This window comes from Pseudophryne corroboree, chromosome 1 (genome assembly GCF_028390025.1).
Source record: "Pseudophryne corroboree isolate aPseCor3 chromosome 1, aPseCor3.hap2, whole genome shotgun sequence".
NCBI lineage: Eukaryota > Metazoa > Chordata > Amphibia > Anura > Myobatrachidae > Pseudophryne > Pseudophryne corroboree.
This window is the reverse complement of record NC_086444.1, coordinates 740157390-740175568: the sequence shown is the minus strand read 5'-3', so window position 1 is coordinate 740175568 and position 18179 is coordinate 740157390. Positions and strand designations below refer to the sequence as shown.

At 43.7% G+C, this 18179-nt stretch overlaps 1 protein-coding gene across 1 annotated transcript in view; it reads left to right on the top strand.

Annotated features, from left to right (window-relative positions):
* LOC134941665 (beta-1,4-galactosyltransferase 1-like) overlaps positions 1-18179 on the top strand; it is a 52448-nt gene that overhangs the window by 9285 nt on the left and 24984 nt on the right. Inside the window, exon 3 of the mRNA XM_063932144.1 lies at positions 7236-7358. Coding sequence (XP_063788214.1) covers positions 7236-7358 — 123 coding nt within the window. The remainder of the gene's footprint in view (positions 1-7235; positions 7359-18179) is intronic.

The window sequence follows — 18179 nt, the reverse complement described above, 5'->3', positions numbered from 1 at the left end:
GACTTTTGTTAAGGGAGTGCTGCATATTCAGCCCCCTTTTGTGCCTCCAGTGGCACCTTGGGATCTCAACGTGGTGTTGGATTTCCTAAAGTCACATTGGTTTGAGCCACTTAAAACCATGGAATTGAAATATCTCACGTGGAAAGTGGTCATGTTGTTGGCCTTGGCTTCGGCCAGGTGTGTATCAGAATTGGCGGCTTTGTCATGTAAAAGCCCTTATCTGATTTTCCATATGGATTGGGCAGAATTGAGGACTCGTCCCCAGTTTCTTCCTAAAGTGGTATCAGCTTTTCATCTGAACCAACCTGTCGTGGTGCCTGTGGCTACTACAGACTTGGAGGCTTCCAAGTTGTTGGACGTAGTCAGGGCCCTGAAAATCTATGTTTCCAGGACAGCTGGAGTCAGAAAGACTGACTCGCTATTTATCCTGTATGCGCCCAACAAGTTGGGTGCACCTGCTTCAAAGCAGACTATTGCTTGCTGGATCTGTAGTACGATTCAGCTTGCACATTCTGCGGCTGGACTGCCGCATCCTAAATCAGTAAAAGCCCATTCCACGAGGAAGGTGGGCTCTTCTTGGGCGGCTGCCCGAGGGGTCTCGGCTTTACAACTTTGCCGAGCAGCTACTTGGTCGGGGTCAAACACATTTGCTAAATTCTACAAGTTTGACACCCTGGCTGAGGAGGACCTAGAGTTTGCCCATTCGGTGCTGCAGAGTCATCCGCACTCTCCCGCCCATTTGGGAGCTTTGGTATAATCCCCATGGTCCTTACGGAGTCCCAGCATCCACTTAGGACGTCAGAGAAAATAAGAATTTACTCACCGGTAATTCTATTTCTCGTAGTCCGTAGTGGATGCTGAGCGCCCATCCCAAGTGCGGATTGTCTGCAATACTTGTATATAGTTATTGTTTAACTAAAGGGTTATTGTTGAGCCATCTGTTGAGAGGCTCAGTTGTTATCATACTGTTAACTGGGTATTGTATCACGAGTTATACGGTGTGATTGGTGTGGCTGGTATGAGTCTTACCCGGGATTCAAAATCCTTCCTTATTGTGTCAGCTCTTCCGGGCACAGTATCCTAACTGAAGTCTGGAGGAGGGTCATAGTGGGAGGAGCCAGTGCACACCAGTTAGACCTAAAGCTTTCTTTATAGTTGTGCCCAGTCTCCTGCGGAGCCGCTATTCCCCATGGTCCTTACGGAGTCCCAGCATCCACTACGGACTACGAGAAATAGAATTACTGGTGAGTAAATTCTTATTTTCTACTCTTAAAAATAACAAGGAACCTAACAAAACAAATTTCACAAGCGTAAATAAAATAAAATGTTCTGATCTACATGCACTAACGTGATTGCATATAGGAAGATAGCTACATGTAATGCTGCTTCCGTCTGCCTTAGATCAGTACAAACCAGGTTTGTATTAATAAGAACCTGAATTGGGTTATTTAGTGAAAGGGAGAGCCCATGCACTTGATTTTTGCGCTGATGTTGTCTATTGTCAATGGACAGATAGAGCCCTGATATCTGTATGATCTGTTAACATTTATACCTTATAGAGTTGATTCTGGGCAGAGCCGGCCCTAACTAATATGATGCCCTAAGCAAGATTTTGGCTGGTGCCCCCTAGCACCACCATTAGTTCTGCAGGAGATGCCTGGCATGAGTCAGCTGGCAGCTCTGCTAACGTTGGGTGCCTTTTGTTTATGAAAATGCATTTTATTTGCATTACTTTGTGGCTAGGATGCACAAGCAGCTTCTGCTGATTAAAATGATATGCAGCATGCCTATATTCTGTGTGTGACTGCGGCTGTATCTGCATACGAAATGCTACATTACAGTGATTTCCTGGAATACACTGCAATGTAGCATTTCGTATGCAGATACAGCCGCAGTCACACACACAATATAGGCATGCCGCATATCATTTTAATCAGCAGAAGCTGCTGGTGCCCCTAAGCATACCAAATGCCCTAGGCATTTGCTTAGTTTGCCTATGCCTAAGGCCGGCTCTGATTCTGGGTTATATTAACAGAAAAAGAAAAACAGGTGGTAAAGTGGTGATCCTGCTGTTAGTGTTTTTCACAGGTCATACAGACTGTAACTGGGTCACCCTAGTTAAAATAAAAGTAACTACACAAAAGTGATCTGAAAAAATCCACTACAAGAAGGTACAGTACAATGGATTAGGATTCTGCATGGCTTTACCACTGCTTATATTGGTCAGTAAGGTCATAAGTCCACTAACAAACAACCCAGCCACCTACATACAGTACATCGATAAGTTCAGCCCAGGGGGTAATTCTACAGACAACTGCCTTGAAAAGTTACTTATTTGATTCCTGTCCTGAAATAGCCACCAGCCAATAGATGTTTATAAATATCAGTACTAGTGATAGTGTAAAAATTCTGCAAAATATTTAAATTGTTGCACATTGTACAAGTACAGTTTTTCTATATATACTGTAGAATATATGAAAATAATACAGTGAATATTAGTGTAACTACTGTCACATATTTCCTTTAGTTCTTGGTTCATACGGGATGTAGTTGTGTGACCGGCGGGGTCACAATACTGAACCGGGATCCCTCCCCTAACAATCCCGATAGTCGACTAACAGGGACTATTCCCACTCGTGGGTGTCCACAACACTGATAGAGCAGGAATAGAACCTGTGGCATGTCCACAGCATGGTGAGAGCAGTGAACCCACAAGGGGCATCTCGAAGCCCGGATCTCGGCATCGGTATGGTGACTGGATCACACATACTCAACCTGTTCATACAGTAGGTGGCACATTGATCAGCATTGTTACCTTACAGCGCTTTGGCCATAGGTCCAATTCTGACCAAAGCACCACCTGTGTGGAGATAGTATGCCCCTCCTGGGATTGCATGCTAGTTACATCTGTTCAACAACATTTAGTACAGTCAGTGCTGTTTTTCAGCAGGATCCAGCAGGAAATCATTTCTGGACCTCTTATTAAATACAGTATGACATAATCAGTAACTGGGTACCTGAACTAGTGATGTGCACTGGACATTTTTCGGGTTTTGTGTTTTGGTTTTGGATTCGGTTCCGCGGCCGTGTTTTGGATTCGGACGCGTTTTGGCAAAACCTCACCGAAATTTTTTTGTCGGATTCGGGTGTGTTTTGGATTCGGGTGTTTTTTACAAAAAACCCTAAAAAACAGCTTAAATCATAGAATTTGGGGGTCATTTTGATCCCATAGTTTTATTAACCTCAATAACCATAATTTCCACTCATTTCCAGTCTATTCTGAACACCTCACACCTCACAATATTATTTTTAGTCCTAAAATTTGCACCGAGGTCGCTGGATGGCTAAGCTAAGCGACACAAGTGGCCGACACAAACACCTGGCCCATCTAGGAGTGGCACTGCAGTGTCAGGCAGGATGGCACTTCAAAAAAATAGTCCCCAAACAGCACATGATGCGAAGAAAAAAAGAGGCGCACCAAGGTCGCTGTGAGACTAAGCTAAGCGACACAAGTGGCCGACACAAACACCTGGCCCATCTAGGAGTGGCACTGCAGTGTCAGGCAGGATGGCACTTCAAAAAAATAGTCCCCAAACAGCACATGATGCAAAGAAAAAAAGAGGCGCACCAAGGTCGCTGTGTGACTAAGCTAAGCGACACAAGTGGCCGACACAAACACCTGGCTCATCTAGGAGTTGCACTGCAGTGTCAGGCAGGATGGCACTTCAAAAAAATAGTCCCCAAACAGCACATGATGCAAAGAAAAAAAGAGGCGCACCAAGGTCGCTGTGTGGCTAAGCTAAGCGACACAAGTGGCCGACACAAACACCTGGCCCATCTAGGAGTGGCACTGCAGTGTCAGGCAGGATGGCACTTCAAAAAAATAGTCCCCAAACAGCACATGATGCAAAGAAAAAAAGAGGCGCACCACAGGTATAGAATGTAGATGCAGAGGTAGGTACAGCAGTGGCCTTCCGTACCGTACTGCTATATATAGTATACTGGTGGTCACTGTGTCAGCAAACTGCAAAACTAAAATGCACCACAGGTATAGAATGTAGATGGATAGTATACTTAATGAATGACGACACAGCGGTAGGTACAGCAGTGGCCTTCCGTACCGTACTGCTATATATAGTATACTGGTGGTCACTGTGTCAGCAAACTGCAAAACTAAAATGCACCACAGGTATAGAATGTAGATGGATAGTATACTTAATGAATGATGACACAGAGGTAGGTACAGCAGTGGCCTTCCGTACTGCTATATATAGTATACTGGTGGTTACTGTGTCAGCAAACTGCAAAACTAAAATGCACCACAGGTATAGAATGTAGATGGATAGTATACTTAATGAATGACGACACAGAGGTAGGTACAGCAGTGGCCTTCCGTACCGTACTGCTATATATAGTATACTGGTGGTCACTGTGTCAGCAAACTGCAAAACTAAAATGCACCACAGGTATAGAATGTAGATGGATAGTATACTTAATGAATGACGACACAGAGGTAGGTACAGCAGTGGCCTTCCGTACTGCTATATATAGTATACTGGTGGTCACTGTGTCAGCAAACTGCAAAACTAAAATGCACCACAGGTATAGAATGTAGATGGATAGTATACTTAATGAATGACGACACAGCGGTAGGTACAGCAGTGGCCTTCCGTACCGTACTGCTATATATAGTATACTGGTGGTCACTGTGTCAGCAAACTGCAAAACTAAAATGCACCACAGGTATAGAATGTAGATGGATAGTATACTTAATGAATGACGACACAGAGGAAGGTACAGCAATGGCCTTCCGTACTGCTATATATAGTATACTGGTGGTCACTGTGTCAGCAAACTGCAAAACTAAAATGCACCACTGGTATAGAATGTAGATGGATAGTATACTTAATGAATGACGACACAGAGGTAGGTACAGCAGTGGCCTTCCGTACCGTACTGCTATATATAGTATACTGGTGGTCACTGTGTCAGCAAACTGCAAAACTAAAATGCACCACAGGTATAGAATGTAGATGGATAGTATACTTAATGAATGACGACACAGAGGTAGGTACAGCAGTGGCCTTCCGTACTGCTATATATAGTATACTGGTGGTCACTGTGTCAGCAAACTGCAAAACTAAAATGCACCACAGGTATAGAATGTAGATGGATAGTATACTTAATGAATGACGACACAGAGGTAGGTACAGCAGTAGCCTTCTGTATTGCTATATATAGTATACTGGTGGTCACTGTGTCAGCAAACTGCAAAACTAAAATGCACCACAGGTATAGAATGTAGATGGATAGTATACTTAATGAATGACGACACAGAGGTAGGTACAGCAGTTGCCTTCCGTACTGCTATATATAGTATACTGGTGGTCACTGTGTCAGCAAACTGCAAAACTAAAATGCACCACAGGTATAGAATGTAGATGGATAGTATACTTAATGAATGACGACACAGAGGTAGGTACAGCAGTGGTCTTCCGTACCGTACTGCTATATATGGTATACTGGTTGTCACTGTGTCAGCAAACTGCAAAACTAAAATGCACCACAGGTATAGAATGTAGATGGATAGTATACTTAATGAATGACGACACAGAGGTAGGTACAGCAGTGGCCTTCCGTACTGCTATATATAGTATACTGGTGGTCACTGTGTCAGCAAACTGCAAAACTAAAATGCACCACAGGTATAGAATGTAGATGGATAGTATACTTAATGAATGACGACACAGAGGTAGGTACAGCAGTGGCCTTCCGTACTGCTATATATAGTATACTGGTGGTCACTGTGTCAGCAAACTGCAAAACTAAAATGCACCACAGGTATAGAATGTAGATGGATAGTATACTTAATGAATGACGACACAGAGGTAGGTACAGCAGTGGCCTTCCGTACTGCTATATATGGTATACTGGTGGTCACTGTGTCAGCAAACTGCAAAACTAAAATGCACCACAGGTATAGAATGTAGATGGATAGTATACTTAATGAATGACGACACCGAGGTAGGTACAGCAGTGGCCTTCCGTACTGCTATATATAGTATACTGGTGGTCACTGTGTCAGCAAACTGCAAAACTAAAATGCACCACAGGTATAGAATGTAGATGGATAGTATACTTAATGAATGACGACACAGAGGTAGGTACAGCAGTGGCCTTCCGTACCGTACTGCTATATATAGTATACTGGTGGTCACTGTGTCAGCAAACTGCACAACGGAAATGCACCACAGGTATAGAATCTAGATGGATAGTATACTTAATGACGACACAGAGGTAGGTACAGCAGTGGCCTACTGTACCGTAATGCTATATATTATATGCTGGTGGTCACTGGTCAGCAAAACTCTGCACTGTACTCCTCCTATATAATATTATACTGGTGGTCCCCAGTCCCCACAATAAAGCAGCACACTGAGCACAGATATGGAGTGTTTTTCAGGCAGACAACGTATACTGGTGGTCACTGTCAGCAAAACTCTGCACTGTACTCCTGCTATATAATACAGCTACTCCCCAGTCCCCACAATTAAGCAGTGTGAGCACAGATATATGCAGCACACTGTGAGCACAGATATGGAGCCTTTTTTTTCAGGCAGAGAACGGATAACTGGTGGTCACTGATCAGCTAAACTCTGCACTGTACTCCTCCTATATTATACAGCTGCTCCCCAGCCCTCCCCACAATTAAGCAATAGTGCACAGCACAATCAAGTTAAACAATAACGGAGAGGACGCCAGCCACGTCCTCTCCCTAACATTTCCAATGCACGAGTGAAAATGGCGGCGACGCGCGGCTGCTTATATAGAATCCGAATCTCGCGAGAATCCGACAGCGGGATGATGACGTTCGGGCGCGCTCGGGTTACCCGAGCCATACGGGAGAATCCGAGTATGCTTCGGACCCGTGTAAAATTGGTGAAGTTCGGGGGGGTTCGGTTTCCGCTCCTCACTAACCTGAACCCGTCCTTTATGAGTGCATTCTTTTCAAAAAAACTCTATCTATCTATCTATCTATCTATCTATCTATCTATCTATCTATCTATCATTTATTTTTTAATAACTCCACACCCAGACCCACAGTTCCTAAAGCTATTTGACCAGAAAAATAGTACATACACAAGTAATACTGTTTATAGCTGTGAGAGAGTTCTATACTGAATTTTCTTTTATTGAAAAGTAATTAAAACATGGGCTGCTTTTGTTTCTTGTAGATTACCTTATGATACTATTTTTGGAGGTGTGGTGGCTTTTACAAAAGAGCAGTTCCTCAAAATAAATGGATTTTCAAATCGTTTTTGGGGATGGGGAGGAGAAGATGATGAACTGTACAACAGGTTTGTATTTTATGGGAATGTCAATGTTCATTAGAAAAAAAATGTCATGTTCTTAAAAGATTTATGAAAATAATATTTAGCTAGAGTTGTGTCCTTATTTACCTCTGGCGCTAGATGCATGATGTGACCTACATGCAGCATCCTGGCCTGCATCTACTTTGCATCGCTTAGTGACGTTTTTTACACTGTGGCTGCATACCAAATAGACCATTGTCAATTTATTTTATTTGTGGCAGTGTAAATTGACGGGAATCAGCTTGGCGGGATGCATGGTCATATCCATACCCAGGTTCCTGCCTTCTTCCCACAGATTTGCATACTTTTTGAACTTTTAGTAAGATGTTAAGAACCTCTAAGTTACATTTTTCATAGTTCACCATATGGGGCTAGTTGATACTATTTGAAGATAAAAGTATGTGGCCACATCTGTACAGATGATTTTCAGTCACAATCTTCCACTCAGTGGAGCCCCTTTGGTATTACAGAGTACTTCTTCATGATACATATATTGTACTAGCTGAATACCTGTGCTACGCAACAGATCTTTGAAGTATATTGCCAATCTTTGTCAGGCCGCACTTCCGGACGGGCCTTCCCCGGATTGATGATGTCAAAAGGCAAATCCTTTTCTCGTAGTCCGTAGAGGATACTAGGGTTACATTTAGTACCATGGGGCATAGACGGGTCCACTAGGAGCCATGGGCACTTTAAGAAATTGATAGTGTGGGCTAGCTCCTCCCTCTATGCCCCTCCTACCAGACTTCGCTAGGAAACTGTGCCCGAGGAGACGGACATACTTTGAGAGGATATAAAGGATAGTGGTGAAATTTCAAACCAGCACACACAAAACAGAGGAAAGCTATGCTAACCCAACTTTAAACAGGAACAGCAACAGCTGAACCAACAATACTTAACCAAGTAACAGTGCAGGAAGAACGAAGCATCGGGCGGGCGCCCAGTATCCTCTACGGACTACGAGAAAAGGATTTACCGGTAGGTAATTAAAATCCTATTTTCTCTTACGTCCTAGAGGATACTGGGGTTCCATTTAGCACCATGGGGATGTACCAAAGCTCCCAAACCGGGTGGGAGAGTGCTGAGGTTCCTGCAGAACTGATTGACCAAACTGAAGGTCCTCAGAGGCCAAAGTATCAAACTTGTAGAACTTAGCAAACGTGTTTGAACCAGACCAAGTAGCCACTCGGCAGAGCTGTAAAGCCAAGACACCCCGGACAGCCGCCCAGGAAGAACCCACCGACGTAGTAGAGTGGGCCTGTACAGATTTTGAAACCAGCAAACCTGCCGTGGAATAAGCATGCTGTATAGTGAGCCTGATTCAGCATGCAATAGTCTGCTTTGAAGCAGGACACCAAATTTTATTGGGATCATATAGAACGAACAGCGAGTTGGATTTCCTGTTACGAGCTGTCCTTTTTACGTATATCTTCAAAGCCCTCACAACATCCAAAGACTTTGAAGTAGCGGAAGTGTCAGTGATAACCGGAGCCACAATAGGTTGGTTGATGTGAAACACAGACACCACTTTCGGAAGTAATTGCTGACGAGTTCTGAGTTCAGCTCTGTCTTCATGGAAAATTAAATAGGAGCTCTTGTAAAACAAAGCCCCCAGCTCCAACACACGTCTTGCTGAAGCCAAGGCCAACAGTGTGACGGTCTTCCACGTAAAATATTTTACGTCCACCTCCTGTAATGGTTCAAACCAGTTCGATTTGAGGACCTGCAGCACTAAATTGAGATCCCAAGGTGCCGTGGGAGGAACAAAGGGAGGTTGGATGCGCAGAACACCTTTCAAAAACGTCTGGACCTCAGTGAGAGAAGCCAATTGTTTCTGAAAGAAAATGGACAAGGCCGAAATCTGGACCTTTGTGGAGCCCAGACGTAAACGCACATCCACACCTGCCTGCAGAAAAAGCAGGAAACATCCCAGGTGAAATTCCACCACAGAATAAATTCTGCTCTCACACCAAGAGACGTATTTCTTCCAAATACGGTGGTAATGTTTAGACTTTACCCCCTTCCTGGCTTGGATCATAGTCAGGATACATTTTTTAGGGATCCCTCTTCTGACTAGAATCAGCCGTTCAACTTCCATGCTGTCAAATGTAGCCGAGGTAAGTCCTGATAGACGAACGGGCCCTGTTGCAGAAGACCCTTGTGAAGAGGTAGAGGCCATGGATCTTTGAGGAGCATCTCCAGAAGGTCCGCGTACCAGGCCCTTCTTGGCCAGTCCAGAGCAATGAGTATTGCTTGAACCTTTTCCCTTTTTATTCTTTTGAGAATTCTTGGGATCAGAGGAAGTGGAGGAAACACGTACACCATCTGTTAGACCCATGGAGTCGTCAGAGCGTCTACCGCCACTGCCTGTGGGTCTCTCGACCTGGAACAATACCGCTTGAGCTTCTTGTTGAGACGAGAGGCCATCATGTCGATTTTTGGATATCCCCACCGACGTGTCAAGCACCTGAACACTTACAGGTGAAGGCCCCACTCCCCTGGGGTCAGGTCATGTCTGCTGAGGAAGTCTGCTTCCCAGTTGTCTACTCCCGGAATGAGGACCGCTGACACAGCCACAGCATTTTTTTCTGCCCAGAGGATAATTCTTGACACCTCTGACATTGCTGCTCTGCTTTTTCTTCTGCCCTGTCGGTTTATGTACGTCACTGCCATCACATTGTCCGACTGGACCTGAATGGCCCAATTGTGAAGAAGATATGAGGCCTGCAGAAGGGTGTTGTATATGGCCCTGAGTTCCAGAATGTTGATTGGAAGGACGACTTCCTGACTTGACCATCTTCCTTGAAACTGCACCCCCTGGGTGACTGCTCCCCAACCTCTGAGGCTTGCGTCCATGGTTAACAGGATCCAGTTCTGAATTCCGAACCTCCGACCCTTGACGAGGTGATAAATCTGTAGCCACCGTTGAAGGGAGATCCTGGATTTTGGCGACAGATGAATCCTCTGGTGCATGTGAAGATGCGATCTGGACTATTTGTCCAACAGATCGAGCTGGAAGGATCTTGCATGAAACCTTCTGTATTGAAGCACCTCATAAGAGGCCACCATTTTCTGCAGAAGGTGAATACATAGATGCACCAATATCCAGGTTGGCTTCAGGACATCACCATCGACTGAATTACCAATGCCTTTTCCAACGGAAGGAACACTTTCTGCGACTCCGTGTCCAGTATCATTCTCAGGAATGGGAGCCTCCGTGTTGGCTCTAGGTGAAATTTCGGAAGGTTCAGAATCCACCCGTGATCCTGGAGAAGTTTGGTTGAGAGGCCAATGCTGTCCAGCAACCTCTCCCTGGACGGCGCCTTTATCTGAAGATTGTCCAGGTACAGAATTATGTTCACTCCCTGCTTGTGAAGGAGAAACATCATCTTTGCCATCACTTTGATGAATACCCTCGGTGCCGTGGAGAGACCAAATGGCAGGGCCTGGAACTGCTAGTGACATTCCTGCAGTACAAACCGTAGATAAGCCTGATGAGGCGGCCAGATCAGAATGTGAAGGTACACATCCTTGATATCCAGAGAAACAAGGAATTCCCCTTCCTCCAGACCTGAGATCACCGCTCTCAGAGACTCCATCTTGAACTTGAACACTCTTAAGAACGAGTCTGCACCAGTTTTTGGATGGCCTTCTGTAAAGTTATACTTGCCTCTTGTGAAGCTGGTTAGCCTGATTTGAAGAATCTGTGAGGTGGGAGGTCTTGGAACTCCAGTCTGTAGCCCTGGGAAATAAGATCTATGACCAAGGGATCCCGGCACGAACTTGACCAGATGTGACTGAAGAATTGTAGTCAGGCTCCCACCTGACAGCCCTCCAGGCATCGCGGTCCACCGTCATGCTGAAGGCTTTGAGGAAGCAGAGCCTGAGCTCTGTTTCTGAGCAGCTGCAGTTGTTGGTTTGAGTGGTTTACCTCTTGCACCTCTGGAAGACGTAGAGGCACCTCTGGATTTGACCTTAAACTTGGCTGTCCAAAAGGGCTGTAAATTTGAAGCAGAATAAGCTTTCCTGGCTGGGGGAGCTGCGGAAGGAAGATACGTAGACTTACCTGCAGTAGCTTTGGAGATCCATTTGTCTAGTTTGTCTCCAAACAGGGCCTCTCTTGTGAATGGCAGGCCTTCCATGCCTTTCCTGGAGTCCACATCAGCAGTCCACTGGCATAGCCACAAGCCCCTGTGTGCTGAAATTGCCATAGCGGTGGTGCGGGCATTAAGCAAACCAATCTCTTTTATGGCTTCCGCCATAAAGTTTGCAGAGTTCTTTATATGATGCAGGAGTAAAACAACTTCCCCCCTAGACAAGGAATCTAACCCCTCAATTAGGTTACCTGACCATTTAGCAATGGCTTTTGTGATCCATGCACATGCAATAGTGGGTCTTTGGGCCACCCTAGCAGCTGTGTACAATGATTTGAGTGTAGTCTCAATTTTACGATCAGCCGTATCTTTTAGGGAGGCTACACCAGGGACAGGCAATACAATTTTACGTGACAGCCTAGAGACTGATGCGTCCACTATCGGTGGATTTTCCCATTTTTTCCTATCCTCTAGGGGAAAAGGAAAAGGAGAGAAACCTTTTAGGAATTTGAAATTTCTTATCAGGATTAACCCACGGTTCTTCAAACAGTATTCAATTCCTTTGATGCAGGATATGTGACTGAGGACTTCTTTTTTACATTAAAATAAGATTCCTCGCACTCCTCTGACACCTTATCAGAAATTTGCAGAACATCTCTGATAGCCTCTATAAGAGCCTCTATTCCCTGTGACAGAGTAGCATCCCCCCCTCCAAATCCACCTCACCCTCCTCCATGTTTGACCCATCAGCGTCACAGTCAGACTGCAGGATATGGGCCAGAGATCGCTTTTGCAGACAAATGGGAGGGGATTGAGATGCTGGTTTGGGGACTGAGTCTCTATTCATAAACTCATCCACAGTCTGTCTTAAGTATTGCGTCTCTTTCTCATTGTGGGATAGCTTTGTAGAAATACTTGAGATCATTCCCTTAATGGAATTTACCCACTCCGGTTCAGCCCCGTTATTCTGGGAAGGTGCACTGCCCTGAGTGCCCAGTAGTGAGCCCCCTGGTGAAGAGGAACACTCTGCTGTACAAGAAACATACTCTTTGCCTGATATAATGTAAATGTGACAGCATACACACACAGGAAAAGGTTAAGCACAATTAAACCACAAAGAGCCCTTCAGGGAGACACAGAGTTATTTGGAATCAGCCTCCCCCTACTCACACGAAGCAGGCAGGCTGGTGCCAACCAGCCCTGCCTGAAAATAACAAACATATAAAATAAATGCAGAAAACTCTTCAGGAGCTTCCATAAGCGTGACCGGCTCCTCCGGGCACATTTTCTAAACTGAGTCTGGTAGGAGGGGCATATAGGGAGGAGCCAGCCCATACTATCAAATTCTTAAAGTGCCCATGGCTGCTAGTGGACCCGTCTATACCCCATGGTACTAAATGGAATCCCAGTATCCTCTAGGACGTAAGAGAAAAGTTAAGATTTTCGCACAAGGTAAGGTCACTGGGAGAGCTGTCGGTACTCTTTACATAGCAGAAAAGCACTTGCTGACTATCAAGCTTTCCTTTAATGCATTTAAGAGTCAAAAAATCTATCTCACCTTTCCTCCTATTGCTCTCTGAGAGGTTCGGCAATGTTTAGTTTGTGACAGGTTAACCTCTGATAATCGAGACATTATCCTTTGCTGACTGGAAATAGGTTGGTTAAGTACTTAAAAGGCAAATACCACTGACTCATCACAAAATCTCCTGAACCATGAGGCTGGACTTCCTTGGCAGTGGCAGTTGCAGAGTAGTCCATTATTCAAATAGGGGAGTAACACCCCGCGATGTTTGACAGTGTTTAGGGGTGGCAGTTGATGTGTCTCCTCTATTTGAATAATGGAGTGCTATGCAACTGCCACTGGCAAGGAAATCCAGGATCAGAGCATTGTGTCCTCCATGATTTTGTATCAAAGACACCATGCATTCTTTATAGCCCTGGCTTGGTGGGCTGTCTTAACTCTACTCTGTGAGAGGGGAATACCCAATAATCATCTCACCCCTTTTAACCACTTTGTGGGTTGATTTTTGAAAAAAACCTTCTTAGTGGATGCCTACGTCACAAAAGCAAGCTACTATCCAAATGTCAAGTTCCTAGTCCTTATGGTTCAGGAGATTTTGGATACAATCAAGCTTTCTCTCATTTACAGACAGAGCTGCTTTGTTTAAAACACCATATTTCAAATTACAAATAGATCAACACCCTATTGTTTGGTTCTGGCTTGTGTATATTAGTGCCAAATACATTGTTAATGCACCCATAAAAACTTACAGTTGTACAGTTAATGTCAGTTCCAATAGTGAATTTGACCTTGATCATTGCTATTCTTTTCTAATGTGTTGAGTCTTATCTGCACACTGCTTTATACGGCAAATGTTAATAATGCAATGGCAGCAATGAGACATCAAGGGAATGATCTGACACAAATTGTTAGGGATGGACCTGCTAGGTTTGATCCCTATTAGACTACAAAGTATTGTGCTCTAGAACGAGTTTTTATTGAATATATACGACTGAAAACTGGTGCTAGAAAGGTGTGATGATGTGTATTTACTGTATGTATGTATGTGATTTCCTCTTACATATTTTGTACTAGTAAAAAATGGTTGTTCTGTAAAGACCAAGCAGGAAAAAAAAAATTATAAGGGAAAAAAGTAAAAACTATGTTAAACCTGGTTGGGGATGGAATGCCGGCAGCCGGGTTCCCGGAGATTACATAGTTACATGTTACATAGTTAGTTAGGTTGAAAAGAGGCAAAATGCCCATTGGGTTCAACCTGTATTCTGTGTTAAGCTGTTTATATTATAATGCACCTGCTGAAGTAATGGTTTAGTACCAATTGACAACTATGATTCTTAATGTCACTATGTTAAATGCTTCTTGCTGAATGCTATAACCCTGGATACTTTTTCCAGTTAAATATTTGTCCAGTCCATTCTTAAATGCATTTACAGAGTCTGCTGTTATTACTTTCTCTGGCAGCGAGTTCCAAATCTTTATTGCCCTTACCGTGAAGAACCCTTTCCTACGTTGTGTACGGAATTTTCTCTCCTCTAGCCTCAGTGAGTACCCACGTGTCCTACACAGAGTTCTTTTAATAAACAAATACCTTGCTAACTCTTTGTAATGGCCCTTTACATATTTGAAGATATTAATAATGTCTCCTCTTAGACACCTCTTTTCTAGTGTATACATATTGAACCTACTAAGCCTTTCCTCGTACTCCATTATCTCTAACCCTTTAATCAATTTAGTAGCGCGCCTTTGAACTCTTTTAAACTCCCCAATATCTTTTTTATAATACGTGCCAAAAACTGAACACAATGTTCAAGATGTGGACGTAACAATGATTTGTACAGTGGCAGGATTACATCCTCGTCCCTTGTCTCAATGCCCCGTTTTATGCACGCAAGCACTTTACTTGCCTTTTTTGCTGCATTTTGACATTGTGCACTGTTATTAAGCCTATTATCTATGAGCATGGCCAAATCTTTTTTCACCACAGTTACCCCTATATTTTCCCCATTAAGAGTATAGGATGCATGTGTGTTTTTTGTCCAAAATGCATAACTTTGCATTTGTCTATATTGAACCTCATTCCCCATTTAGATGCCCAGGTTTAAATAAGTAATTCTGTAGAGACTCATTGCTTTCTGACTTAATTACCTTGCACAGTTTAGTATCATTTGCAAAGATTGACACTGTGCTTTCCATGCCTATTCCTAGATCATTGATAAATATATTGAACAGTAGCCGGCCAAGTACGGACCCTTGTGGCATTCCGCTGACTACTGGTGCCCAGCTGGAGAACATCCTGTTGACCACTACTCATTGTACTCTGTTATCCAGCCAATTACTTATCCATGTACAAATAGTATATCCTAGGCCAAGTTCCCTTAATTTGATGATCAGTCTCCTGTGAGGCACTGTATCGAAGGCTTTTGCAAAATCTAAATACAGCACATCTACTGATTTTCCCTGGTCAAGATTCTCGCTCACTTCTTCGTAGAAGCTAGTTAAGTTAGTTAGACATGATCTTCCTCTTACAAACCCATGCTTACGTTTGCTAATAATCTTATTAACCTGCAGATAATCCTCTATGCTATCCCTCAAAATAATTTTCAATATTTTACCCACTATAGAGGTTAAACTAACTGGTCTATAGTTACCAGGATTATTTTTAGTTCCCTTTTTAAATAAAGGCACTACCTCAGCTATGCACCAATCCTTTGGTACCATGCCTGATGTAATTGAACTATGGAAAATCAAGTGTAGGGGTTTTGCTAGCTGTGACCTAAGCTCCATAATAACCCTCGGATGAAAATCATCTGGGCCTGGTGATTTATTAATCTTTATGTTGCTTAGTCTCTCCAGGACTACTTCCTCACTTAAACAAGCATCAAGCCAAGAGTCATTACCTTCACTATCGTTCTGCACTACTCTCACTGTCTGATCCTCTCTGGTGAATACTGAGGCAAAAAATTGTTCAGTATTTCAGCTTTTATTTTATTATCATTTATCAAAGCTCTCCTTCTTTAACCTTTTACTGTTTATGTATTTATAAAACTTTTTAGGATTGGTTTTACTCTTTATAGCAATTTGCTTTTCATTTACAATTTTAAGGTATATAAAGAGAGCGCTTACCAATTGAAACATTTATTATACATAGAAACAATTTAAAAAAAGTACCATATTGCATTTGTATATAAATATACCCTTTATAATGCACCAATATTAACATTTTTTTACTGGATAAATATTAGAATAAACTTATACTTCAAGAGGATTGTATATTGCTGCTAGCAATTACCAACGAGTGTATAGGACAGCGCCGTGCTCCACCTCTTATTAAACCTTTTGTGCTGCTGAACATATATGCCCCCAACGTCTCTAAGCTAGTGATATGCACCGGAAATTTTTCGGGTTTTGTGTTTTGGTTTTGGATTCGGTTCCATGGCTGTGTTTTGGATTCGGACGCGTTTTGGCAAAACATCCCTGAAAATTTTTTGTCGGATTCGGGTGTTTTTTTTACAAAAAACTCTCAAAATCAGCTTAAATCATAGAATTTGGGGGTCATTTTGATCCCATAGTATTATTAACTTCAATAACCATAATTTCCACTAATTTTCAGTCTATTCTGAACACCTCACACCTCACAATATTATTTTTAGTCCTAAAATTTGCACCGAGGTCGCTGGATGACTAAGCTAAGCGACCCAAGTGGCCGACACAAATACCTGGCCCATCTAGGAGTGGCACTGCAGTGTCAGACAGGATGGCCCTTCAAAAAAATAGTCCCCAAACAGCACATGATGCAAAGAAAAAAAGAGGCGCAATGAGGTAGCTGTGTGACTAAGCTAAGTGACACAAGTGGCCGACACAAACACCTAGCCCATCTAGGAGTGGCACTGCAGTGTCAGACAGGATGGCACGTCAAAAAATAGTCCCCAAACAGCACATGATGCAAAGAAAAATGAAAGAAAAAAGAGGTGCAAGATGGAATTGTCCTTGGGCCCTCCCACCCACCCTTATGTTGTATAAACAGGACTTGCACATTTTAACAAACCCATCATTTCAGCGACTGGGTCTGCCACACGACTGTGACTGAAATGACTGGTTGGTTTGGGCCCCCACCAAAAAAGAAGCAATCAATCTCTCCTTGCACAAACTGGCTCTACAGAGGCAAGATGTCCACCTCTTCCTCATGGTCCAATTCCTCACCCCTTTCACTGTGTACATCCCCCTCCTCACAGATTATTAATTCGTCCCCACTGGAATCCACCATCTCAGGTCCCTGTGTACTTTCTGGAGGCAATTGCTGGTGAATGTCTCCACGGAGGAATTGATTATAATTAATTTTGATGAACATCATCTTCTCCACATTTTCTGGAAGTAACCTCGTACGCCGATTGCTGACAAGGTGAGCGCCTGCACTAAACACTCTTTCGGAGTACACACTGGAGGGGGGGCAACTTAGGAAAAATAAAGCCAGTTTGTGCAAGGGCCTCCAAATTGCCTCTTTTTCCTGCCAGTATATGTACAGACTGTCTGACATGCCTACTTGGATGCGGTCACTCATATAATCCTCCACCATTCTTTCAATGGTGACAGAATCATATGCAGTGACAGTAGACAACATGTCAGTAATCGTTGGCAGGTCCTTCAGTCCGGACCAAATGTCAGCACTCACTCCAGACTGCCCTGCATCACCGCCAGCGGGTGGGCTCGGAATTCTTAGCCTTTTCCTCGCAGCCCCAGTTGCGGGAGAATGTGAAGGAGGAGATGTTGACGGGTCACGTTCCGCTTGACTTGACAATTTTCTCACCAGCAGGTCTTTGAACCCCTGCAGACTTGTGTCTGCCAGAAAGAGAGATACAACATAGGTTTTAAATCTAGGATCGAGTACGGTGGCCAAAATGTAGTGCTCTGATTTCAACAGATTGACCACCCGTGAATCCTGGTTAAGCGAATTAAGGGCTCCATCCACAAGTCCCACATGCCTAGCGGAATCGCTCTGTTTTAGCTCCTCCTTCAATCTCTCCAGCTTCTTCTGCAAAAGCCTGATGAGCGGAATGACCTGACTCAGGCTGGCAGTGTCTGAACTGACTTCACGTGTGGCAAGTTCAAAGGGTTGCAGAACCTTGCACAACGTTGAAATCATTCTCCACTGCGCTTGAGTCAGGTGCATTGCCCCTCCTTTGCCTATATCGT